At 41.7% G+C, this 27,003-nt stretch overlaps 1 protein-coding gene and 1 long non-coding RNA gene across 4 annotated transcripts; both read right to left on the bottom strand.

Annotated features, from left to right (window-relative positions):
• Window positions 1-587: 587 nt before the first annotated feature.
• On the bottom strand, window positions 588-14,908 carry LOC127055092 (uncharacterized). 3 transcript variants are annotated; one of them, XR_007775401.1, is made up of 4 exons: window positions 14,616-14,908; window positions 11,523-11,646; window positions 1,778-1,866; window positions 588-889 (listed from the first exon to the last, which is right to left on the bottom strand). It is a non-coding gene; the product is annotated as an uncharacterized LOC127055092 (long non-coding RNA). The 3 variants fall into 3 exon arrangements; XR_007775400.1 differs by lacking the exon at window positions 11,523-11,646; XR_007775399.1 differs by lacking the exons at window positions 11,523-11,646; window positions 14,616-14,908 and adding an exon at window positions 14,416-14,576.
• A 2,460-nt stretch (window positions 14,909-17,368) lies between these two features.
• CDKN2C (cyclin dependent kinase inhibitor 2C) lies at window positions 17,369-23,016 on the bottom strand. The gene is made up of 2 exons (XM_050961692.1): window positions 22,616-23,016; window positions 17,369-19,243 (listed from the first exon to the last, which is right to left on the bottom strand). The coding sequence occupies exons 1-2, from the start codon at window positions 22,742-22,744 to the stop codon at window positions 18,863-18,865; spliced, it is 510 nt and encodes a 169-aa protein (XP_050817649.1). The 5' UTR covers window positions 22,745-23,016; the 3' UTR covers window positions 17,369-18,862.
• Between the last annotated feature and the right edge of the window lie 3,987 nt (window positions 23,017-27,003).

Below are 27,003 nucleotides of genomic sequence, written 5' to 3' on the forward strand. Positions count from 1 at the left end.
GTGACAGGCTCCTGCCTGCCCCCCCCAACACAGATGTGACCCTAGAGTAGACCCCTCAGGGTAACTCGGCCGCAGTGGAGGTGCCCATGCAGGAGGCGACGGAGGTGGCAGAACCAATGGTGCCCACCTACTCTTCATCCTTGCCTGATGAGGCAATTACGGGTCCCTCTCACCCAGTTCCTCAGGATGATGCCAAGGCTCATCAAGAGCTCTTAAAAAGGGTCGCCTCAAACCTGGGGCTTGAAGCCAAGGAGTTGGCAGAGCCCTCAGACTTCCTCTTTTATGTATTAAGTTCGGCAGTCCCTGCCTGGGTAGCACTGCCCGTGCACAAGGGAGTGGCAAAAATTACTAAGACTTTGGTGGCAGGTGCCTTCATCACTGGTCCCCATTTCCAAGCAGACAGAGCATAAATACTATGTCCACGCTAAGGGGTATGAATATTTGTACATGCATCCTGCCCCAAGCTCTCTGGTTATGTCCGCAGTTAATGAGCGTGACAGATGGGGCCAAACAGGTGTGATACCAAAAAACAAAGAGGCAAGGAGGCTTGATCTTTTTGAAAGACAAGTTTGTTCAACTTCCAGCCTCCAACTATGAGTGGCCAACCAGCAGGTGTTACTTGGTCACTATGATTTTAACCTCTGGCATTCCATGGCCAAGTTCTCAGACTTGCTGCCAGAGGAATCCAGGAAGGAATTCCTGGCTATTTTTGAAGAGGGCAAAGCAGTGGCAAGGGCAGCCCTCCAAGCAACCTTAGATGTGGCAGACTCTGAGGCCCGAACCATGGCCAACTCCATGACGTGGGCGTCCTGGTTACAGTCATTGAGCCTTTCAACGGAGGTTCAGCAGTCCATCCAGAACCTTCCATTCGATGGCCTGGCATTGTTCTCTGAGCAAACAGACACAAAATTGCATGGTCTGAAAGACTCCAGGACAACCCTGCCCTCTCAGGGCCTGTACACCTATGGCCAGCTAGGAAGTGGTTCAAGCTGCAACAGACCCAGAGGTTTGGAAGTCAACCTCAAGCGGAGCACTGCCATAAGAAGGGCAACGCCTATAAGCGCCAGCAAGGCCACCAGCCAGCATCCTCTGCTCAATCGAGCTTCACCGGTAGCCAACAGGGTGATAAGTGGGCATTTTGAGGGTGCGCTCGAGGGCGACCTTCATGCGTGGATCCTGGATCCTGCTCCCCCATTATTTTCCAACCACTTGTCCCCCTTCCTCCCTGCCTGGGCCTCTATAACATTGGACGAGTGGGACCTCAGCACAGTAGCAGGGGGATATACCCTCTAGTTTATTTCTATCCGCCCTTGCACCCCCCTCCCCGTCTCTCTTCAGGGACCCTTCTCACAAGCATCTGCTCACACAGGAGGTGTGGGGCCTTCTGCAGGTGGGAGCCTTGGGAGAAGTCCCACTGCGTTTAAGGGAAAAGAGGTTTTACTCCCTCTATTTTTTAATCCCAAAAGCCAAGAGGGGTCTCCGGCCCATCCTAGACCTGCAAGGCCTCAAGAGATATCTCAAGAAGTTGAGGTTTTGCATGATCTCCCTGGCCTCCATCATCCCTTCCCTGGATCTGGGAGACTGGTACGCCACCCTCAATTTGAAGGACACTTACATCAGTATTCCATGAGCACAGACTTCTCTGCGCTTCATAGTGGGGACCGCTCACTACCAGTTTGCAGTGCTCCCTTTCGGCCTAGCAACATCCCCAAGGGTGTTTACCAAGTGTATGTTGGTAGTGGTGGCTTACCTCAGATGTCAGGGTATCCAGACTTACCTTTACCTCAATTACTGGCTTGTCAAGGACTGCTCCAGGACCCAGGATGCAGTGTCACTGAGCTGCAAGTAATGTGCCAAGCCCTGGGCCTGTTGAAAAACGAGCAAAAATCAACATTAATCCTGCTCCAAAAGATAGAGTTTATCAGAGCAGTACTCGACTCTACCCAGGCCAGAGCATTTCTGCCACAGGACAGATTCAGGATGATGTTGGATCTCATTGACAGCATCTCCACACATCCACTCACTGTGGCCTAGGTCTGCCTCAGACTATTGGGGCATATGGTAGAGTGCACTTATGTTGTCCGCCATGCGAGGCTCAGAATATGGCCCCTTCAATTGTGGCTTGCGACAATCTATTTTCCATCCAGGGATCACCTGGACAAGGTCATCACGATCCTGCCAAAGGTACTTACCTCTCTGCAGTGGTGGACTGACCCAAGGTTGGTGCCGGAAGGAGTGCCGTTTGAGAGTCTATGGCTCACGGTCTCCCTGATATCGGATGCCTCCGACCTCGGTTGGGGAGCACATCTTGGTGTGCTGGGGACCCAGGGGACACGGTCTCCAGAAGAGCTGGCATTATGTATAATGCTCAGCCATCCACCTGTCTTGCAGTGTCTTCCAGCCACAGTTGTCCGGTTGAGTAGTGCAAGTGTTGATGGACAACACAGCCTCAATGTTCTATGTCAACAGGCAAAGGAGACCACGCTAGTCAGCTTTCTCAGGAAGCACTCCACCTGTGGGACTTTTGCATCCACCATGCGATCCACCTGGAAGCTTTGCATCTCCCTGGCATCTGGAACATGCTGGCAAATCGCCTCAGCAGGTCCTTTTTCTCTCACCACAATTGATCGCTCCACTCTTCCAGAAGTAGGGGGCTCCCTGAGTGAACCTGTTCTTCACCAGACAGAAAGGAAGTGTCGTCAGTTCTGGTCTCTCCAAGGCCTCGTTAGGGACGCCCTCTCCGATGCCCTTCTCCTGTCATGGGCAGGAGGATTTGATGTACGCACTCCCGTCGATTCCGCTGATCAGCAGGGTCTTATCGAAAATCAAAAGTGATAAGGTGCGAGTCATTATGATCACCTCAGTATGGCCTCACCAGCACTGGTTCGGCACGCTCATAGATCTGGCTGTGGATACTCCATGGCCACAGCCCAGCCGCTCAGACCTACTCTCGCTGGACTGTGTTTGGCTCCTGCACCCGAACATTCCCTCTCTTCACCTCACGGATTGGCTGTTGCATGGCTAAACCCAGAGGAACAGGCCTTCTCTAACCAGGTATCTGGTAAAATGGAAGCGGTTCTCCTGCTGGGTGTTGGGGCATAGCATCTCCCCAACCCGGTCGTCTCTGCAGTCCATCCTGGATTACCTGTTCCATCTAAAGCACCAAGGTCTTGCACTTTCTTCCATCAAGGTGCACTTGGCAGCTATATTGGCCTTCCATCCATGTGTCCAGGACAAATTGGTGATCTCGCATGATATGTCTATCCAGTTCCTAAAAGGCCTCAAAAGGCTCTTCCCGCTGGTCCAGACCTGGTTCCCCAATGGGATCTCAACCTGGTCCTCTCTAGGCTCACAGGCCCACCCTTGGAGCCTATGGCTTCTTGTTCCATTTCCCAGCTGTCATAGAACTTGCTTTCCTTGTAGCCATTACCTCAGTGAGGCGCGTATCCAAGATTAAGGCCCTCACTTCGGAGCCTCCGTCTACAGTATTCTACAAGGACAAGGTCCAGCTGCTACCTCATCTGGCTTTCCTGTGTAAGGTGGTGTCCCCTTTTCATGTCAACCAGGATATCTTCCTCCCGGTGTTCTGTCCGGAGACGCACTCAACCAATGAGGATAGGCGGCTAAACATGCCCTACTGTTCTACTTGGAGCACATCAAGCCCTTCCACAGATCGACCCAGCTCTTTATTGCAACAGTGGACAGGATGAAGGGTCTCCCAGTGTCCTCGCAGAGGATTCTGAATTGGATCACCACCTGCATCAAGACCTATTATAAGCTGATTTAGGCCAAGCTGCCACCTATAGTGAAGGCCCACTCGACTAGGGCTCAAGCATCCTCGGTGCCGTCCTGGCACATGTCCCTATCACAGGGCTGTGATGTGGTCTTCGATACACATGTTCACGACACACTGCACCATCACACAGCAAGCAAGAGATGATGCTGGATTTGGCAGAGCTGTGTTGGAATCGACACATCCATGAACTCCTACCCACCTCCGATGGTACTGCTCGGGAGTCACCTACAATGGAATGGATGTAAGCAAGCACTTGAAGAAAAAAAGACAATTACCTTTTTTCATAACTGGTGTTCTTCGAGGTGTGTTGCTCATGTCTATTCCACAACCCACCCTCCTTCCCCACTGTTGGAGTTTCTGGCAAGAAGGAACTGAGGGTGGGGATAGCCAGCAGCGCCCCTTATACTGTGGCATATGTGCGCCACTCTAGAGGGCGCCAGAGCTGGTCCCCTACGGATATCACTGAGAGAAAAACTTTCGACACCAGTGCATGTGGCAAGCATCCACACCCACAATGGAATGGACATGAGCAACGCATCTTGAAGAACACCAGTTACAAAAAAGGTAACTGACTTTTTTCTCTCAGCACTGCAAAAACATCCTGGGAGAGGTAGTATTTTTTCTACATGTCATCACTCATAATAAAGCTTCCATAACTTGAACATAGCTGACAATGATGCATAAGACAAAAAAATTAATGCAGCTTACTATTCCATATGTGTATGGACTCTAAAGTGCTAACTGGAGTAAAAAAATAATTTTATCATTAAAATAAGAAGATATGACTCAGATCACACATAGGGAGTACAGATTGATTCTATTAGCCAAATAAGACTAGACATTTCCAACAAGTTTGGATGCCAGGAAAAAAATTATCTTTAAACTGCATGAAATAATGAGGATTAGTATCTGATCCATTTTTAATATCAAATGGAGTCACGTAAAGATGTTTTGGCATAGCTTTCTCTGAACATATTTCTGAAGCAATGATTGATGATGCCATGAGATATAATGCCATAATTTTGTTTTCAACTTAGAAATTTCAGCATCTTTAATGAATAGTCTGAAGAGTATAAACAAAGAGACAGGTGCAAGTACAATACTATAAATTGTACTATCAAGATAAATATTTCCCCCCTCCAAATATGCAAAGATAGAAAGGCCCTTAGCTTTCCTGAGGGACAAATTAGACCCTAACATTTTAAATCCAGCTAAAATATAAGAATCCGTTTACAGTCATGTCAGAAATGCTGAGTGTACATGTCAGGGTGACTGGCTCTTGTAAGGAGAAATAGGACCAGATTCACCTGTGCCATAAATACCTGCCTCTCAGCCTGAGGAGGCGGGACTAGTTGGGTCAGGCCTAATGAACACCTGGAGCTCTTTTCTTAGTCTTTTAGCACAGTGGTTCTCAAACTTGGGATGCTGCTTGTTCAGGGAAAGCCCCTGGCAGGCCGGGATGGTTTGTTTACCTGCCGTGTCCACAGGTTCAGCCGATAGCGGCTCCCCCGGCCGTGGTTCACTGCTCCAGGCCAATGGGGGCTGCAGGAAGCGGCGCAGGCCGAGGGACATGCTGGCTGCCCTTCCTGCAGCCCCATTGGCCTGGAGTGGCGAACCACGGCCAGTGAGAGCTGTGATCGGCCAAACCTGCGGACATGGCAAGTAAACAAACTGGCCTGGCCTGCCAGGGGCTTTCCCTGAATAAGTGGCGTCCCAAGTTTGAGAACCACTGTTTTAGCAAACAAGCAGGCATCTTACCCTTTGATTCTGTCTGGGAGGCCGCCGTATTCTCCAGTTTTTATTTTTGATTTAACTTTCCAAAAATTCACATTTAGTGCTGGAAAACTGTTCTACATTCTAATTTATTATGTTTGTAATCCTCTCATTCCCCACAATAGTGAGAAGCCAGTTAGATAATCTTTCTGGTTGATTCTGTCTCATCTGTGGAGGTGAGTTCTCTCTTTGCCTCACAGACAGTGCAGCTTCATTCTCCTGCATTTTTATTTTCCAAAATGTTTGAAAGACTTATCAGAAAAGCCAGAAACATCAAATGTGGAATTCTACTTATCTTATAAGAATTCAGACTGCTCTGCAGCAGACCTCTGACCATTCAGGATCTCCTGGAACTTTCCCTTCTTTGCACAAGTTGGAAAGAACCTGTTCTAAGGGCCCAGGAAATGGGCAGAATCATTCCCAGCTTACAGCCAATCATCCACAGGGACCTGCGTGACAGGGTAGTGTAAGCAGCCCATGCTCCAGACTCCCTGTTGTATGGCAAGGTCAGGACCTAGGTAAGCGGGAGCTTGAGAAACACTAATACAGTCTATTGTAGGTATATATCTGAGTAACAGCAATGTTTGGGCTCCTTTCCTAGCCCGTACATCCTCTGGAATGAAATGCATGGTAGGCCTGAAGGCCAACAAAGATGTAGTAAGCATGCAACTAATAAGGTAAACTTCAGTCAGTGCTACAGTTTTCTTTGCCCCTGCAAGATCTTGATCAAAGGCTTGTGTGTATGTTATACAAGGCCTTTAGAGAAAATGGAGTCAAATCCCACCTGTCAGTAGTCCTCAGTTCTGCCCACCATAAAGAGAAATGAGTTTCTTTCTCATACTCTGTCACAGGGAAACTCTAAGTGCAGCCTAAAAGATCCTATAAAAACCAATCCTTCACCAGATTCAAGGCTGATTATGCTTTTTCCATAAAGGCCAGAGTGGCCAAGTATTTGTTAACCTTTATTCTTAATTATATGTTTAACTCATTTCTATGATAGAAACCACACAACTTGAAAAGGCTACAATTGGTACAAAAGGTACCAGTCTGTCAGTTTAACAACACGGGTTCACGTGAGAGTACATCACCTAAAAACTATGCGCTTTTCATTGTCTCCCTATTGTATATAGAGTCTAATGTAAGATCTCTTCCCTCAGATCCAAAGCTCTCCATGGAAAATGGTCCAAGCTACTTGAGTGTTCACCACTGTCACCACAACCAGGAACTACCACAACAGGCATGTTCCATTAGACCCATGAACTAATTGACCAATCTGGGGAGGCTCGCAAACATGGAAGACAAAACTTTCACAAAACTGAGTCTAAGAATAACCATAGACTTTACTATATTCAGAATTAAATGCTGCAAAACTCATCTTTTTTTACTTGCCTTCCCATCACTAAGTGTTTTTTTGCTTCCTCCCTCCCCCTCTCACCCACACATCAATAACAAAATTATGAATGAAGAAAGTTATTTCTCCTAAAAGCTGGGAGGAACGGAAGGAAGAGAGAGGTTGTTGTTTCCGTTTTCAGATAGTTGGAAGACACTCGGATACTGCAGGGAAGGGGATAAGGTAATTTAGATAAGATAGAGGACTTTGCCAGCACCAAAGAAAAAATTTCAGTTTGCTCACTAGCTTTGCTCACAAAATATCATGTAGTTCTTATTTTACTACACTCCTCTCTGAGGAGGAAGATAAAGATGTCCCAAATATATCCTAAAATTCATAGAATCCAAGAAGTCAATCACAACATTTAAAATCTAAAAGATAGACTTTCTTAACCACCTCCTTTGTAAAGCTCTCTACGACATTCCAAAGCTTCAGAGACAAAATCTCATTGAAAGTTACACAGTTTTTGAGGAAGAATCTGAACAAAGATGTTCATTCAGTCTTTCTGTGTAAATTCTCTGGTCTCCCTTACTGACAACAGGTAGATGTAAAATATGTGGTTTCTTCCATTTAGATAAGATAACTAAAGACAAGCAACTTTTTTGGAACACTATCTAAAAAGAGATTCTTCAGTTGTATGTTAGTAAATAATTATAAAAGGTCCAGTATTTTCATAGGAAGCATTATTTTTCCTCAAATGCTTGAGATACTCAATTTTACATGATGTGTGTCATAAACAGTGTGAAATTATTACACTAGGGTCAAAAATCAACCAAGCCTAAAATCTCAAAATCCTTTTCTTACTTCATCGTAGGCTTAATATCACAATTACACCACTAGGTGGTGCCATACTTTGGCCACCTAATTCATGGGTCTTTCAAGTGACAATTACAGACCTCGCAGAAATGCGAGTCTGAAGCTCTTTCACGCTTTAGAGAGGTAATCTAGATATTAAAAGATAAAATTACTTGTTCAGAAGCTAATCTAATACGTTCCCCTGAAAAGTAATTACATATTAAGGTGTTAAGTACAGTACACTTTCCAGTGCTTTGTCCAGTCTAGTTTTTGGTACTTTGTGCGATGGAGCTTTCACCTTTTCCCTTGAGAGGCTATTCTGCAATCTAGTAGATCATGCTATCAGGCATATTTACCTGATAGTCAGCCTAAAATAGATCTTTTCCTAATTTCCAGATAAAAAAATATGTAAAATGGGAGTTAAGGTCAGAGTACATATCAGTACTTAAGGGTTTAAAAAAAAATAAAAAGATGTAATTATCTCAAAACTAAGCATGGCAAACTAGAAATTCAAAATACACTTAAAAGAAATCTAAACATGTTAAGATACCCAAACAACCTGATCTCTGCCCTGTAATGACATCAACCAATAACCATACATTTGTGATTGTCACATCTTAATGTGTAGAATCAATTAAATGGATTTGTAAGGACATTAGGTTGGTTTTTCATATTTTACCCCTCTTGGTGTCACCACATGGCACAATTAAAATTGTAAGCTGTATAATCATAAAATTAGATACAATGACGATTAATAACGTTGCTTAATTACAATTTAATTTCTTCAAATATAGTCTATACATAAGATTTCAAAGAGTTTTAATTACATAGAAATTTTGAAGAGCCTGTGTTATTCCACTATTAAGGTAATTTAGGATAAAAAAGCACTGTATAGATGATAAATTGCCTTAAAGAATCAAGTTTTTAATAATTTCAACTCATAAACTAATTGATTTGCTTGCAAATTCTTAGAAAATTCATTCTGTATTCAGAGACTAAGTACTGTGAATCTGGGGAGGATACACTCTACCTTACAAAGAGGTAAATCAGCACTAATCTATGAAGTTGTAACTGATGCCTCCATGAGAGTAAACTTTGCCTTGTACTTCTTAGTTTCTAAAGAGACCGCTTCCCATAAAAATGGAAAGCTTGCCTAGATTCCACCTGTTTCAACAGAAGTTTCTAACAAATAAAAAATTCAGTGCAAATGGCTTAAATTCTCTCACAGTATAGGCAGAGTTCATAATGCTGCTTATATTCACTTTCCAATACAAAATCTTGTTTTCTGTTGCTTATAACTTTGGCAAATTTTAACACTCTGGACTGAAATTTTCCAGGCCAGGTGTCTGTCTTAGGCTGACTTGTTGTTTGTGTGATTAAATTTTAACTAGAATAATTTAGCCATTTCCAAGATCAAGATTAGAGAGGGAGGGTAGGGGTAGAGTAGGGTGACCAGATGTCCCGATTTTGGGGTCTTATATAGGCTCCTATTACTCCCAACCCCCGTCCCAATTTTTCTCACTTCCTATCTGGTCACCCTAAGGTAGAATGGGGAGAGACTTTGTTTTACCATATTAAAAACAAAATCTTCCACTATTTCTTTGAGAGTCTTTAGCATCTCCATGCTTTGGAAGAGGAACTTGAATTTAGTGGGGGATCACCATGGTGTCAAGGATGTGCCTTTTGCTGTTCCTGTGAAAATATGCCCAAATTTGGCAAGATTATAAACTTCTGAAAAATCTGTTTGTACATGTTCAGTACAGACTTATTCCAGTTTGGCAGCTAAATTTTCCAAAGATTCTTTCTGTTCTGGCCATGTTTCATCCTCTAACAACTCCTATGTGTTGACTGGACTATGCATGCACCTTTCTCACAGACCAACTGAGCATGCTTCAACCTGGGGCTGTAGGGAATGAGCAGGATTTTTCCTTCAATTGCTCTTTCTGGTTGCCAGGGGTTGCTGAAGTGCTGGACACCAGAACTGAGATCAGGGAGGCTGTCTCTTGTGCTCTCAGTGTCTTCCCTGTTGGCATCCAGGCAGGGAGGAGGAGAAGGAGCTAGAAACCGATTTGAATGCAGAGGATAAGAAAAAGGGAGTGGGGAGAGAAGAAGTTTCAGAAGACAGAGAGTGAGGAGAAGCAAGGTGACAGGACCAGTAGATGATGGGTGTTGGATAGCAGCAGAGAGGGAGAGGGACGAGAACTGCAAAGGGTGAATAACAATAAAAGGGGTTAGGGTTCAGGAGCTGGGGGGTGTGTGATGATGATGATGGGTGATCACTCGTTACCGAGTGTGATCATCTTCCATGGGAGTTATGGGGCCTTAGGTGGCTAATAAGGCCAATTCTTGAACCACAAGTTCTATTATAATGAGGGCAGATGTTTTCAGCCTCAGCATGAGGCTGTTGACCATGACTGGAAGTGATCTGAATTTTCATTGTGGATCAAATAAGGCGATGATCAGTCCAACAGTCATCAGCACTTGTCACTGCTCTTGTGAGAAGTATGTCAAGCTGAGGTGGGGGTAGTTAGGAGAAGAATGAGAGGGGGCAGAAGCTGGAGAATGGGGGTGGATAGCACAGAGGGGAAGGATAGCAGGACCATGTGGATGAAGGGGTGAATAGTTGTAGAGTGAGAGGGGGCAGGAACCAGGGGCTGGGAGAGGGAAAAGGCACAGAGAAAGAGCTGTTATGAGCAGGAGCTGTTATGAGCGGGAGGTTTAGATAGAAGCAGTGGGGAAGGAGAGCAGGAACCAGGATGGAGAACAATGGACAGGAGTAAAGGGGGTGGAGGAACAAGACCCCGGGGGATAGGAGCAGAGAGAATGGGGTGCAGGAGGAAAGATAGGATGATGACGTTTATAAAATGAGCAGCTATTAAATATTTTATTTTATCCTCATTCCCCGCATGCCTGATTTACTGCATGCTATTCAATCCCTGTGCCAAATACAGAATTATTAATTTCTTCATGAACTTCCTGTTCCATATTAAGAAACTATAACCCAAAGTTTTGTTCTTTCTAAATATGGATCAGTAGTTGATAAGCTATAAATCAGTTCAACTCTGGATTTATCTTGGGGGGAGGCTTGCTAAATTTTATAGCAACAAATTAGTTCTTGCTTTCTGTGTCGGTATACAGAGTAGCAGCTCCATAAATAAAGCAAAACATTTATAAATCTAATTTTCAGGCCTCCTATAATGTTGTGACTAAATCTTCAATTTGCTTACAATTTGAAATGCATCCTCTTTAACCAGAAATCTCTCAGCAAAATTTATTTTAAAATATTTAAAGTAATTTAAAACTATTGATGGTGCCTACACTCAATTTAATGACATTTCTCTGTATGCTTCTCTGCAACGCATATACAAGGATGTCTACATACTGACTAGACTGAATGCACCATCCCCACAGCAACTGAGCATGCTCCATTTCACAGACGAGCAGGACTGTCCCTGCAATTGCTCCTCCTGCTTGCTGAAGGCCATTGTGGCACCAGAAGTGACAGCAGAAAAACTGTCTCCTATGCTTTTGATGTTCCCCCACTAGCATCCAGAAAGACTAGAGTAGAGCTAGCCTGACTGGAATGCAGGGGAATTAAGAATTTAGGGGTAGGGTTGAGTGGGAAATCTTACATAGTAGGTTTATTGCAGCCACTAGAAGTACAAAAATATTCATGAGATTTCACAGTTCCAGCAATAGAAAGGGGAAGGAAAGGGAATTTGAGTCCAGCATGAGTGCTCAGATTTTGGATTTACATAAACAACTCACCTCTCCCCCACAAGCAGCAGAGCTAAAGAGATAATTTCCCCTTTCCTCTGAAAGGCCACAGATACTTTCTGCAGGGGTTTGTCCATAGTGCTTCAGTTTCCTTTTGAGTTTCAGTGTTCCAAGACTGTCAGAAATTGGAATTATTGATATGTACTTTAGCAATACAAATAATGGTTCTTGTACTGTAATTGGGAGTTGCATATACTGATTTAGGCCTGTATATAGAACTTTTGGTGGCTCAAAAGCATAAATTAATGTATTTCAGAATTATCCCCTTACTAAAAAATTTATAACTGATTCATAACAGATATTGGTCCATATTTCAAAACCACCACACAATCTGGCATAATTAGCTGTCTCTGCTGATCCCTGAAATTGCAGGTACATTGCAGTGAACTGGCAGTATTGTGCAAGAAGTTTACACAGAATCTGCCTTGCTATTAATTCTTGTATTTAACAATTATCAAATTCACCCAATTTTTAAAAAACAAATTAGTATCACACATAGTATGGTCATGTTATGCTTTGTGGATGCAATGTTTTTTCAGTTAACTTCTGTGAACATACCACAATGAAAAGTCAGTTTTATTTGCCTTAGAGGCCTCTAATTAGATTAAATGAATATAGTTAAATTATCTACCACCTTCTTTACACAAAGCAATATGCTTCTTCAAGTTAGAATGTTCATGCATGAAGGAAATTTCTGTACATTTCAACCCATAGCCATACTGTTGTCAATATTGTTACCATATGACAGTGTAGTTTAGTTCTTCTTTAGTACACTGCACTTATTTTATAAAGCTGAAATAAAAAGAAGCAGGAAAAATTGATATGCATCATATTAGCCACTGCTTTTTTTGTTGATGCCAGGAGACAAATAGTTTAAAAAATAACTGACAGATCATAAACTGATGAAAAAGAAAAAAAAAGTGTTAAAAGAAGTTTATACAACATACATTAGTAAAGAAAAGTAAAATAACCCAGTTCATATGTTTAAAAATATGCTCTTTGGAGTCATAATATATTCAGATTTAGGCATCATTGCATTTTATTTTAGTTACTTATATCTATTGTTGCCCAGTGAATTTATTTGTCCTATTCATGGATTTAAAAAAAAATCTGGCCTATTTGAAATCTTCATAACATTTGTAACCAGCAGCTCAATTTCTAGGCCTACTAATCATCAGTGACTTAAAAAAATCCCAGCTACATATTCTTCAAGATCACTAAATATAAGCAAACGTTAATGATTTAAAATTATCAACATATTAAGGTCTTACATCTCTTTTAGAATTGAGGGCATTTGAAATGATTTTACATCCCCTTTATATTAGCATACCTGAGAGCAAATGTTCTTGATTTGATATGAACTGGGCCCAAACTGACTTGTTTACATCACTTATAATGTGGGAGTAAATGAGAGGTTAATAACTTAAGTCCTGAAACTGCAATCCTTACTCAGACTGGTAAAAGCTTTCAGTCAGGCCTGCCCTGTCTTCTGAATATATGTGTGATGTGTTTAAGTTTCATAAGGTTTAAACTCTGAAAAGAAATTTTCCACACAGCATTTTACTGTGGTTTGTGTTGTACAAAGATAAGTGTGAAAGCTCTTTAATTATCTGTGTTTTAATTATTTGCGTGGACAAAAGCTGACTAAAATATCATTTTGCTGATAGTAACATTATTAAGGAATGAACTAAAATTATAACGTCTGCCTGAATTTCTGTCTTTGAGGATGTAGTGAGCAAGGAACAGGGCCATCTTTCTAGCCACTATCTACTAAAGAAAAACCTTTTCAAATGCCATCAATTAATGTTAACCTCTTAGTGACACTAACACAGAAATATCTAGTCCTTTCTAATGTGAAAATAAGTTTATTAAAACTACTCATTGGCTAAGTGTAGTGAGCTTGCTAATTTTTTTGTAAGTGTAGAAATTAACTGGTTACTGACAGGAGAACAAAGAAATGCATTTGGTAATCAGGTTCAGTGGTTTTCTACTTCCACCCGAAAAGCAGATTATACTCTTTACATATTTTTTTCAAGGAGAACAGTGCCTCTTTGCAGCAATACTTACTTGGCTAGAGCTGACTAGATAGACTAATAAAGTGGGTTTGGGGCTGAATCAGTGAACTTAATGTCCTATCTGTACTGAAAGAGCTGAGTTAGCATCCCCCTCACACTCCGCCTTTTCTCCATTCATTTTGTGTCTTTATATGGTTCTGAAGCCATTTTACAGCACAGGTGACAAAATAAATACATTTGACTTGTGCTTTTGCAGGTGCCATGATTAGTTTTCTCATATTACTTCTTTGCTTTTACTGGAAGCAACACTGAAAAGTCAAGATTATTTTAAAATATCCAAAGTGTTCCTGATTGCTTATTAAGACCAACTTCGCAGAAAATGTGAATGATCCTTCCTTAAAGAAGGTGATTCAAATAGTCTTAAAAGCACAGACTGTAGAACCTGCGTTTATCGTTTTAATTTATCCATGGGAGTTTGTAGTTATAGTCCTTTTAAATAAGAGAAGCCTTATTATTGTAGCTTTCTTCCACGGTTAAAATCATACTAAGGAGATTACTGTGGGTGCCACCCCAGAGGTTTATTTTATCTTGCAGCACCATGGAAGTTACTTCTCCAGAGGAAGATTTGGCACGTCTGGTTACAGTCAAATAAAATAGAGTTAACATTCTTTCTAAAGGTCGATTCTTTCACTTTCTGGTCAAGAGACTAAGAAACAGGGAATATTTTTCTCATTCGGCGGCAGATGATTTTAGCACATCATGGAAGGTCTTGAAAACCAGGAACAGGAAAACACACGTCAGTCCCCACTTCTATGGAAACCTGAACCCAAATCCATCTCTTTACTACCTCTATGTGGTATAAAGGGTACCTTGAATAGAGATGCTTCTGCTGCCTCGAAATCTGGGGGTAGGTGGGTGGGAACCCAGCGTCCGAGAGGAGACAGTGGGAGATGCTCGCAAATGCCCAGGGCTTTGTAACTTGCAGAAGGAAGGGCAGCAGTCACACTTGCACCCTCCCAGTGTCATCAGCATTCCCGCCGCATGTACAGCTTCCCCTTCAAATACTCACCCGACTCATTGCTGCGGAGGCATCAGGGTTACAAACCGCGGACGCAGCACCTTCTGTTCCGCGGCGGAAAAAAAAGTAATGAATTGCCGCTTACAAGAGAAATAAACAGGAGCTGCCTGGAAGCCTGGGAGGTGGCTGAGGCTGGGGTCGCCCCGTCCGCTCTCTCAGGCTGCAGGCGCAGCCCGCTTGGCTTGCGGAGCCCACTGAGAAAGGGGGTCGGCGTGCGGGAGAGGGGTGACCGCCGAGCCCCTCAGGCATGGGGGGGCTGAGACCAAGGCGCAGAAAGGCCCGCGGAGGAAACTAAATAAAGAAATCAGACTGTTATTTAAGGCGCGGAAATTTAAAATATTTGGACAGGAAGAGAAAGGGAAAAGAAACCGTAGAAGCAAAGCTAACGGTTTTGGAGCTGCGCGTCTGCCCCCGCCGCTCCCCCGCGGCTTTGCTGGCCTGCCCTGGCCCGGGGCTCCGAAGGGCTGCCCAGACCTCCCCAGCAGACCAGGGGGCCTGGGGTCAGCCAGGGTACCCCTCTGAGACCCGACTTTGGCTAACTCTCTCTAGAGGGGGTTGTAAGCAAAGCCGACATTTTGAACGCATTTCTTGCGGGGCAGATTTTTCAGGCTGGCTTCTGGTTCCTTGGTGAGAAATGTCTTCACCCCCTTCCCCCTCCATCATGTAAAATACAACAGTCTCTACAAAGCAAAAGACAGAAGCTTTTCCTTTCCTGGCTTTTTGGTGGGCGTTTCACCAGTTTAGTAAGTAAATAATAACAATGTATGTCTGATTTTAGTTGTTCAGTGATATGCCCAAACCTCTTACAATTAGATAATTTTCTGAGCGGTATATTTTTTAAAGCTTGAAAATTATATTTTTCAATGATTTTTTGCGACTTTGCATTAATGAACCTTGCATTGGCACTTAATATTAAGTTCATTTATTATCCCACCATAGAATAAATCATTTATTTCATTCCTCTAGTTGCACTGATTACCATAGGAAGAAATTTCATTCATGTAGTTAAATACGCAGTCTTTTACTATATTAATAGGGATGCTGAATTCATGTTAATATGCCGAATGCTAAGAATTTATTCTGTACCTTTCCAGCATAATCACATAAAGGGTTTCTTTATCTGCATTAATGTTGGACAGTTCATTCTCGGTTAATCTCAGGACATAAAACTGGTTATTTCATTCTATTTCAAAGATGCTAAAATAGTTGTAATTATATTGGTTCCATACAACACTTCAAAATTTGTCCTGGCTCAGATGGAATTCAGCAGTCACTGTCACTGTCCTGAAGTCAATTGCAAAACAAAGGCCAAATCCAGCAACCTTGCTAAAAGCAGTGTAATCCTTCTGGATAGGCTCAGCCCCCCCACCCCCAGTTGTATTTGTACATTGCCCGTTCTTTGTTTATCCCTGTATAGTTAGTTATCTGTTTTGTGCTCTTTTCATTATAGTCTGTGCTTGCTGAATTTGTTACCATTTGTGTGCTCATCTCAGTGCTACGGTTGTTTATCCCCATTCCTCAAATGCTGTATTAACCTCTGCTTCTATCAGCAGGACCCAATAAACTATCTCAATATTATTTCGTTCTAATTTGTACACTACACTATTTTGGATCTTAGTAAATATTAAACTGATACATTCACAAACGTGGAAATTTTTAACGCTAGTTTTTGTTGGTAGGGAACCACAAGTCATTTCTGGAACCACATGAAATTAGCAACGTTTTTTCAATATGAGGATCCTTATTAATGTACAGCCTTTTTTTTTGTCTATGCTCATTAAACTTTAGAGTTGTTTAGAAAAGATACACTGACAACCCCCTTTCCCCAAGTCGGATGCTATCTCCAACTAGACTGAATAGGGTGCCACTATGGTAACAAAAATGTGTCTTCACCTTCCAGTAATTGTTTTGTAGTTATTGTAAACTTCCTGATGTAAAAACAAGGAAAATAATAGTATTTTAGAAGTATCAGAATGAGAAGTTTAATTTCCAATTTTTTTTCTGGGAATTAAAGAACTGTTTACAGTTGAAATGTCAGAGTAGACAAAATGAACGTTAATCAGAGAAGTGCTTTTGTATATTATTTATACACATTGCTAGCTAGAGCTTGGTCTCGTTAGAAAACACCCTCCATCTATAAAAAGGGGTCTGAAGTCCGTTGTAACTCAGCCATATTCCTTGCAATGAATGCCACTATTTTTTATTTGGAGCCGAGGCTGTTTTTAGTAAGGAACTAATTACACCGATTCGGTTTAAATTAAAACTGGAGGCTTATAGAGCTCCGGAGGGAGATGTAGCTTAGGCTAGCAGATGACTTAGAAGCAAGGATGAAGTTTGCCTTCAGATTTAGAGACTGTTTCCCTGTGGCCGTGGGGGAGAAAGTGAGAAAACCTAGTGGAGACTCAGCTGTACAGTGTAACGATGAATAATGTGAATGACTAGTTGTAAAGCTGGAAAACTAATGAGGACATCACGCAATGTTTTAGGCGGAGTGGCAAAGTGACAAGGCCAGTCTGTGAGGACCAGCAGGGGTTTGTTTGTGGCCACGTAACCCTATCGGATTGTGAATTGCACTTCAAGGTTTTAATAACTCTAAATATGTTTATTTTACTAATCTTCGTGTAATTTATTGTGTAATTCTTTCATAAAACGCGCACCACATGCTCCGTCCTATTTAGGGGGTTGATTTACAGATTCTTTATGAACAAAAATTATAACACTGAAAATAAATGCACACAGCTCCATCTGTCAGAGAGGTTTTTAATCAAGAACACAGCAATGTGACAGCGAGTGCATAGTAAACATGATAAACAGTTTCTGAAAAATTATTTTGTATTTTCAAACAATGGTTATTGATTCTGGGGATAAAACCTTTGCTGAAAAGTTAAAATAATCGTATCTAAAGTATATTCCCCCTTTCAATGCTATTTTGTTGATATTTGTAAATGTGTTCATTTTACATTGATTTGATTCCATCTCTTTAATGCAGTCAAAATGTTTAGAAGATTAAAAATAAAGCAGTTCAAACTGCTGATCTGCCAAACAACTAACACATATAACACGGTATAAAATGTTGACAATAAACTCAATCCCACAAGATGCTGAGCATCGTCAGCGCCCATTGCATTCATGGAAGCAGAACGGCTCAGCACTGCGCAGCATCAGATGGTAAGTGACTGTGGGTCTCCGAAATACTACCAACCGTATTGTCAATTAAAATATTCAGGCTTGTGTTGCGTTTCACGTGCAAGCGCTAATATAATATTAAAAGCAAACGTGATACCCTCTAAATTCCATTGTATTCAAATATCCACGTTTTGTGAGATGCAGCTATAGTAAAATGGTTAATTAAAATAAAAAGTTGGTGGAAAGTAAATATTTCTTAAATAGCGTCTACCTTCTCTTCGATTGTGGAGTGACCAGAAAACTAGGATCTCTCTGTTGGTATCACAGCCTTATTATACTCTTTCCTCTGACAACGGTTGTCTGCTGCTTGCTTTGAAACTAGGAAAGTGCATTGGTTCAGTGCACAGAAAACACTAACAACCAAACTTAGCTGTTTTAACCTCTGGCAAACAAAAAAGCCACTTACATTGTTTCTGTTCATCAATTTCAGAAGCAGATTTGTGAAAGATTAAATACAGTGAAAAAGAAAAGTATAATCTCAATTTAGAAAGCAAACTACCTAGTTCTACAAGCTCTTATTAGTGTCCAAATGCAGCTATTTCCTAACACTTATAGGGCCCATCCTGCTGTCCTTACAGGCCAAACGTCCTTTAATCCAAGCTTTGCCTGAACCACAGGCTACACCCTTTAACATCCTGTTTTGTCAGAAGCAGTGCTTCAAATTGCTAGGCATGATCTTAAGAAAAAACGTCACAGTAAAACATTTTTAAAACGTAAATGTCAGAAACATAAAGCATTTTAGCATCTATCTGTTTTAGTACTAGTGACCTAAACCAAACGAAGAAAGTGTAAAAATATACACGGCAGGGACTAAGCAAAAGCGATCAACATATGTCCATGTTGTCTTTTTTCTATCATTATGCGGATGGCAGGTGCAGGAAAATGCTATTGGTGTGATTTTTAAATATATTCATTTGCGAGAAAATCGACACCTTTGCAGTTTCACCAGACTTGCACTAGTTATTTAAAAAGAAAAGAAAAACGTAATAAATGTTATTAAAAACAAGGGCTATAAGCCTTAATGTCCAAATAAGAAGCTGTCCGTGTTTGATTTAATTCATGTCTGTAGCTTCTGCACTTAAAGTGCTGCCTTCCATTAGTTTAACTACATCGTTTCTCTTGTACAGCCGAGCCAAGTCGTAGGCAGTGTCTCCTTTCTTGTTCCGATGCTCCACCTTGCTTTCTGTGCGCTTAATAAGGAATTCCACCACTGGGAGGTGGCCTTCTTGAGCGGCCAAGTGCAATGGCAGGTTTCCCTCATTATCCTCAATGTTAACATCAGCGTTAAACTCCAGTAAAGTCTGCACCGTGTCGAGGAAACCCGCTCTGGCTGCATCATGAATTACAGCGAACCCTGTACTGTCTTTCAGATCAGGATTAGCACCTGTCATTAACAACTGCCTGGCAATTTCAGGATTCCCAAGTTTCATTACCTAAAGAGGAAAAATAAGAGTTTAATACTCCAAATAATATTAGAACTGCTTGTTTCACTCGTTTTAGAATCTTCCTTTTGATATTTGAGCTTTGTCACTGTTGGAGAGCTATTTTACCTCTGCAGAGGGACCCCGATAGAAAATTGATGTGAGGGTAAACTTAACTTTCCCATTTCTACACTAGCCCCAGTAAATTTACGAATAAGTTTATTCTTTCAGTGTGAAATATCTTTCTATCTTACAGGAGATTAATATCAAAATGAGCTAGTGTGGAATATTGAGGTTATCATGCTTTTTTATAATGTTGCCTTCTGTCTCAACTTTGTCATTGCTAAAATCTATATATAATTCGGTTTCACTTATCATAAACATTGAGAAACTTTCATTAACTTCTTTAAACTCGTTAAGTATAAGGTGGGTGACTTTCTGAGACTCTGATATTTATGCTTCCAGTAACACAAAATGTAGGATAAACTCTCCCATAAGTGTTTAAATTGTCTGTTTCTTATCATTAAATGTCAGTTTGACCGTATAAATGTGCCATAGTTCTCTATATAAAGAAAATAAACCTTCAACGTTTTCTGCAAGATCTGTGCTTCATTGTGTGCTGCCCAAAATGGAGAACTTAAGAGCGATGACTTAAAGTTCACATACGTTCTTGTAAAATAAACATTTTTATCTCAGTTTCAGAATTTCTCTCTAAGCAATCTGTCAATGTATGTTGTTAAAAATAACCCTCTTAAGAAGAGCGATCAGTGTTCCTAATGATTCTTTTTGTTAAGTAAAACTTTATTTCTTTAACCTTGTTTGATCACATCATTAAGCTATTATAACTGAGCACAGGGACATCTCTGATTAGGGGTTTGAGGGGCTTGGCCTGACCCCAAAGTTCGCCGGAACTTCTGTCCCTTCAGTCTTTAAAAGAATGAAACAAGATAGATCGTTTATAATTTCTCATGTTACAGTCTATATTTTTTTCAAGACCAAGTATTCACCTACTCTAGCAGGAGACAAATTTATTATCAACATCAGATAAGGGAAAAATACCTTCTTTACTTCTTTAGAAATTTTCAACCGATATCTTGAAAATCTTGCAAAGAAGCTTTCTTTTACTAGCATAAACAAGGATTACAGTTACACTAGTCACCACAAATTCTACACGGCATGTGTTGAAAACCTGCTGTTACTGAAAAGTAAATGTGGATTAAGCTTTGTGAAAAAGGCACACAGAAAATACATATTGTTATAGGATAGGATAGAGTTGGGATTGGGGAAAGTTATCTATGATAAGAGATAACTGAATGTTTCCTTTACATTACCTGCCATCCCTTTCAATTCTGGATAGAGATTGTAAGAGGTACGGCTATACCTCTGGAAAATAAGTGAGGGCATCGTCCTCTTTTTCCCCCTTTTTTCTTATTGTTTGGTAAATCCTAGGCGTAGCTGTTATTCTTTTGGGGAGCCCATCCTCGATTCCTTGCGCACCCTAAAACTTCGGTGTGATATAAAAGGTAATGCTAGTCGGATTTAGGATACAATTGTGGCTTCAAATATCAGTGACATTGTAATTTTGGGGTGGGGGACGTTGGGGGGGTGGAGTAAGAGAGATCTGTGGAACAAACCTGAAGGAGGTCATACTGGAAACTCAATATCTGAGGCCTGCATGACTACTCATCATCAAAAAGAAAAAGTGCAGAGGAAAATATTTATAAGTAGTTGTTTAAATTAGCATAATTGCATAGGAGAATACAATTTCACTTTCATCCGGTTCATTACCGAGTGAACAATATTTGAAAATGTTGACTGACAATATTCTTGATCTCTGTCACCTAGCCACAGCATGTTTCAGTTTTATGCGTACTGAAAATAAGTAGACAGACAACTCTGTTTTGACTGGTGTTATAGTTCATTAAATCGGTGATGATTAAGCTGCAATAAAAGTGAATATTATCAGATGGATGCTTATGTTTAAGATAGCTGTGTGGTATGCCACTGTGTACAATATTTCTCAAGCTAAGTCCGTTGATTGTTATTTTTTAAAGCCCTATATTTATTGCAGCGCAACTGAATTTTTCAGCCTAATTTTAAGGATAAAAAATTTGGTTAAACGTTTCCTGATTTCCCACAGAAGTTAGTTTGTGTGAAGTTTCGATACAAGTTATTTCATTCTCTTTATAAAGGTGCCTGCAGTGTCACACAATCTCCTACCTATGTGATGATAATAATAATAATAATAGTGCAAGGATCATCGTATAGTTCTTGAGTTTAACTGAAACAGAAAAATAAGAATGATTATTGTGTTCAGACAAGCATTTCCTCTTTTCCAGATCCTGCATTTTGATTTTAAGCCAAAGACCCAGTAAGTGTCTGGATTTCAGTCACAAACAACACAGTGCCTGAAAAGAACATTTCAGAAGTGAACAGTAGTTCGTATTTTAAAACAGAGACATGCTTTTTAAAAGTGTGAACTTAGAAAAACAAAACAGAACTATGACTCTAGTTTCACATTTCCCTACACCACAGAATTTCACCTTAGTTAAAAATTGCCAGTTTCACGTTTTTGTCTGTATTCTAATATTTTCACCATCATTATGATGATCCTAAGAGGAAAAAAAATTAACCAATTCCAATATTTAGCGGTTGGATCAGTTCCAACTACTGCTTCCAAATCTAAAATACTGTAAATTAGGACATACAAGCCTATAGCCTCCGAAATGAAATCTTGAGTTCATCCACTAGTGTCCGGTCTAAAAATACTATTTTTATTCAGCCTCAATTATGAATGGATAGGCAAGTGATTCAGACGGAACTCTAACTCACTCGTCTAACCGTTAATGTACATCTAAAAGGTACTCAGTGCCTGTGCAGCATGTGTCCAAATGCAGAAAGGTCATTCGTCACAAACACCGTATAAAGGAAAAGTACCATCCACTCCAGAATAAGTAATCGAGAACATTCATGTATTTTTCTACCGTATGTTTTTAAAAAAAAAAAAAAAACACAAAACCTCAAATAATAATACGTATGTGTTTACAAATCTATGAAACAGTGCCCAGCTAGGATGGTTTCTTTTCATCTCGCCAACCTTTTCTTTGCCTTCCTTTCCCTTCCCCCAATAATAAAACTGATTAAACTCGCAGTCTATCTGATATTGAGGATGATCCCCGTTTAAAATAATGGTTTTTGGCCAGTTGTATTTCAAGTACGTCATTTTAGGGAGTTAGAGCCACCAAAGTTATAAAATATGGCAACCAACTAGGTTAAAAAAAACAGAAATTTGGTTACACCAGCCTATTTAGAACGTTGTCTTTCAGCAACCCGGGTCACGTAGGTAGCAGTGATGAAATATTTTCTCTCTCTCTGGATACCAACCTGCAGCGCAGTCCTCCCAAATCCATTTTGGGCATTGACGTTTACATTCGTTTGCAACAAATTAGTAAGTTTCTCTAGGTCCCCCCTTGCAGCTGCGGACGCCAACTCGTTCCCCAAAGGCTCGGCCATTCTTTAGGGTGACTGACGATCGAAAAAAAAGGTGAGTTTGGGGTTTTTTTAACCAGGCATGACATCGGAGACTGACAGAAGGACTGGGATGGTTAATCTTCTGGAGTAGACCTTGTAGTAAATACTCGTAAAAAATTGCTTGCCAAAAGCCCGCCCCTAAATTCACACGTGATTATTCAGCAAAACTGCCGCTCCACTTGAAAGAATATTTCTTTGCTTCTACACGTAGAGTAACTCACATTATGGACTTTGGCCATTTTAAACGGGAAATATATTAATATATAATATCTTATATATGTTACAGATAACATATATACACATACCTAGGAGACTGACTCAGACTGAAGAAGAAAACAACCCACCCTTATTCAAGTCGAGATTTGAGACTCAGCGGGAACAACTTCGCAGAGAAATCTTCTTAAGCCGCATGCAGCCATTATCGGTTGGGGTTCCCCCCCTTCCTCGCAGGCAACTGCGCTTATTCCAAGCCAAGTACGCAAAAAAGAAAAAAAAAAAGCCAAGGGGAGACAGCGGGAGGCTGATCCGCCGCACAGCTCACACGCTAGCTGCCTTCACCCTGATGTGTCTCGGTTTCAGCGGCAGGACAAATCTTCCTCGCAGAGCCTCGGAGGAGAAGGCGTTCGTGCTCCCCAGCGGTTGCCGCCCTGTGCGGAGGTTCTGCAACCCCCAGCAATGGTGGCTCGGTGCATTCAGACGGGCACCGGGTCCTGTGGCTGTCCGCGGGCGGCTGCATGCCGGTGCCAGCGCCTCCGTCAGGACTCACGGAAAGGAGGAGAAGCCCAGCAGCAGCGGCTGCTCCATCTAGCCAGCCGGGGCGATCTCCAAGGTACACGGCGGCATTACAGCTGCAAGCTTTAAACCCTTCCCGCCTATGGCTCGCCGTGCCGCAGGGCTCCGCCGGCTCGTTGGATAGGGGTGTTCCTCTTTCGCTTTCCGCAGCGAGCGGGAGGAAGCAGCGGCTTGGGCTGCTATGTGCCCCGGACCCCCCCTGGAGCAGGGAAGCGCAGGTCCGGCTCCCCTGCGCCGAGCGGCTGCCGCGGCAGCGAACCGGGTGTGCCACCGTCCCCCGTCCCAGCCCTGCAAAGCAGCCGCCGCCTCAGTGACAGCAGCGACTTTCCTCCTCGCCAGGATCCGCCAAACCAGCCGCCTGCTGCCCGGACAATCGCAGCTTCTGTCGCCCCCCCACTCCGACACCCAGCCGGTTTCTGTCTCTCTCCTTCCCTTTCTCCTGTTTTAACCTCATCAGCTTTTTTTGAAAAGAAAAAAAATTTGAGCGCTTTTTGAGTTGAAATACCCGCCCACATTTTAACGGCAGAGATTTAAGGAGGCCCGGCGGAGTTGCTGTGCCGCAGCCAGGCGAGCAGGAAGGCCTGCGTCGGCGCACACCCTCCCCTTCGCCTTTACGCACCGCGCAGGCCCCAGCGGCCCGGGGCAGAGCGTTGAGCGGCAGTTTGCACACTCAGCCCCTTGTTTTTCTTGTGGCATCCAAGGTTAAAATCATGCCCCAGAAGAACAAGCCCCACCACCCCGATTGCTTTGCAAGAGGGCTGCTGGTGAGGCCTAAAGAGGAGATTTCCCTTGACGCTGCTGCAGGGCCAATGCTAGGATCCCAGGGCTGTGGAAATGGGTTTGTGGGCAGGCACCTCACGCTGTAGTCTCCTGCCTTCCACTGAAGTAGCATCAGGCAGCGTTCCTGCCACACTCCCTTGTAATATCAGGACACTTGTTAAGGACAGAGGCTCATGTCCATAGCAGTCTTCAAGTCCATAGAAGGGTCACCGGCCAGGTCCTTTCTCTCATTCAAGTAAATGTGGGGTGGGACCTGCCACTGAAGTCAATGAAAGCGGCATCGGGCCAACAGAGTGTAGCTGCCATCCCGAAAGGAGGCAGTTTCCAGGTCCCCACAAGATAAGGTCATGGCTAAAGGGTCAATGTCAAATGATTCTAACTGTGAACTGCAATAATCCAGGGCAGAAACCTTTGCTTCTCTCGTTTCTAGCATCCTCGACAAACTGCAAAGTGCCATGTTCAGTGGAAAAATACATAGGGCTATAATGGAAGAAATGCGGGATCCACTTGTATGTCCAAGGAGAAAGAAGTAGCGATGAGAGGGCGTGAGGATTTTATTGCCAGACTAAAATCATTTGAATTGTAAATGATTTTAAATACTGAATTGCTCTAAAATCAGTGAGCCTTAGAAGCCTGAATTCCACACAGCTCATCGCTCTGAATAGTATGCTGTACTTCGGCGTCAGTTTCAGGACTCCCACATAAGTATACCTAATATGTTCCTTTGATAAATACTCTTACACTCTATTTTCCATGCATAAGCAAAACGTTTATTTTAATACACACTCTGCCTAACTCAATAGATGTTGTTAAATGGAAGTGTTTAGAAACAGTATCAGATAATTAAAGGAGCCGATCCTGCACTCCCTACTAGGCAAAACTCCCACTGACAACAATGCAAGTTTTGTATGCGTAGGCAGCGCAAGTCCAAGGCCTGATTTGAGATGACTAATGCTAGAAATATAATTTGTTTTTAAAGGGGCATGTCAATCTGAACTACAGGTAGTCAAAAAGCAAGTTAAAAGGAGTTAGAAGTACTGCTTATGCTTCTGAGTCTCCTGGCAAAGTTCTGTGGCTTCACAGCCACATCTTATTTTTAAAATATTTTCCTTTTCCCTATTGTTTTGTGAAAAACTGACACATGCAACAAGGGAAGCTGATGAACGGACTGTTACAGCGAATAGCACAGGCAATAGTGAAACTGACTATCGTCACGTTGTCAAATGCACAAAGCAAACAAGATGAAAAAAGAGCAAATACTTATTACAATTGTTATAATAAACCTACGTGTTATAAGTAACCATAGGAGGTAACAATTTTCTAGGCAGAAGTGTGATTTTTAACTACCTTCAAAGTTAATTCCAGAAATGTATGTTTTCAATAACACTGGTTTTCTGGAAACAGGCATTATATTACAATATTATTATTTAGAATAGGGTGTTGCACTAGGTAGCTTGCAAATACATTCTGAGCTGACTTACATCTAGTTCAAGTCTATTAACTTGAGTTGAATTATATGTAGGTTAAGTCATTGCAGAAGTTGACCCATAAATATTATATTATTTTACTAATCTCTGTATAGGACACTTAAAGAAGAAGAATCCTTCTTTTGTTAATAATTTCAGCTAACAAAAGTGACTGGCCATAGTCACAAAAATAGTTTACTTTGAGACACTGAAGGCCTCTTTTTCTTGTGCAGCTTAAATTGACCAGGCAGAAAAGTAGCATCATAACACCTGATGCCTTGTATGTCCTTTTAAAATGTTTGTAAGAAGGAGCATGTTGTTTGTAATTAATTACTGTTAACAATTATAAAGAGACATATCTTACAAATCAGAAAGAGCTGTATCAGCGTTCAACACAACAGTCAACAACCCCCAAACCCTCTGCACACAGGTATAATAATCGGACATCGCACGGAGTACTGCAAACATGTACCCACCTGACTTCCCTACCTTCCAAGTACCATTTATAATTCATCTAGTATGTATAGGAAACACCTAGATTGGGGCTCATTTAAGAGTTGTGAGGGGAATAAACGAAGTTATTTATATTACTGTAATCTGGACTGCATGTGCCATAACGTAGATTTAACATTTTTCATCTTTTTCTCATTTTGGCCCCAATCCTGCTCCTTATTCAACTTAAGATGGATACTTTTCGCTTCAAATATTGCTTTGATGAGCACCAGGTAACTAACCTTTGACTACAGCTGATGGCCGTGAGTAATATTGCAGCGCTAATTACTAAACTACAGTTTTAAATTACTGACAGAAAATAGTTGGCTTTAATCCAATTTACAAAACTTGCCTTTTAGCCTTTATTATAGTTACTCTGTCTTAATATGTGGGTAGATTGGTTTATAGTTGAGCATATACTGTCTCTGGTATTGAACCACGCAGTGTATATAGTACAGAATTGTTTGTAATGTCAAGCAGTGGAAGAAGGAGATAGTGTGGCAGTAACAGCTGTGTCGTCTATAAATCCTGTAAAGTGAAACTAGAATGATTAAACTAACAACGTGTAGTAAATCTCTACTGCAAACCCAGACAACATGATTGGAACAGGAGTAGGACAGAGCAGAATATCCAGTTTGAATGACATATTTTGCTTTCCATCACAAGTAGGACTTCGATATTGTCATAGTTCACCGTGAAATTATAAAACGT

Source organism: Gopherus flavomarginatus, chromosome 7 (assembly GCF_025201925.1).
Source record: "Gopherus flavomarginatus isolate rGopFla2 chromosome 7, rGopFla2.mat.asm, whole genome shotgun sequence".
NCBI classification, from domain to species: domain Eukaryota; kingdom Metazoa; phylum Chordata; order Testudines; family Testudinidae; genus Gopherus; species Gopherus flavomarginatus.

Coding starts and splice junctions, on each gene's coding strand:
- CDKN2C (XM_050961692.1), bottom strand. CDS start 22,744: ATGGCCGAGCCTTTGGGGAACGAGTTGGCGTCCGCAGCTGCAAGGGGG. Junction 19,244..22,615: donor TTGGGAGGACTGCGCTGCAG/GTTGGTATCCAG, acceptor TTTCCTCTTTAG/GTAATGAAACTTGGGAATCC.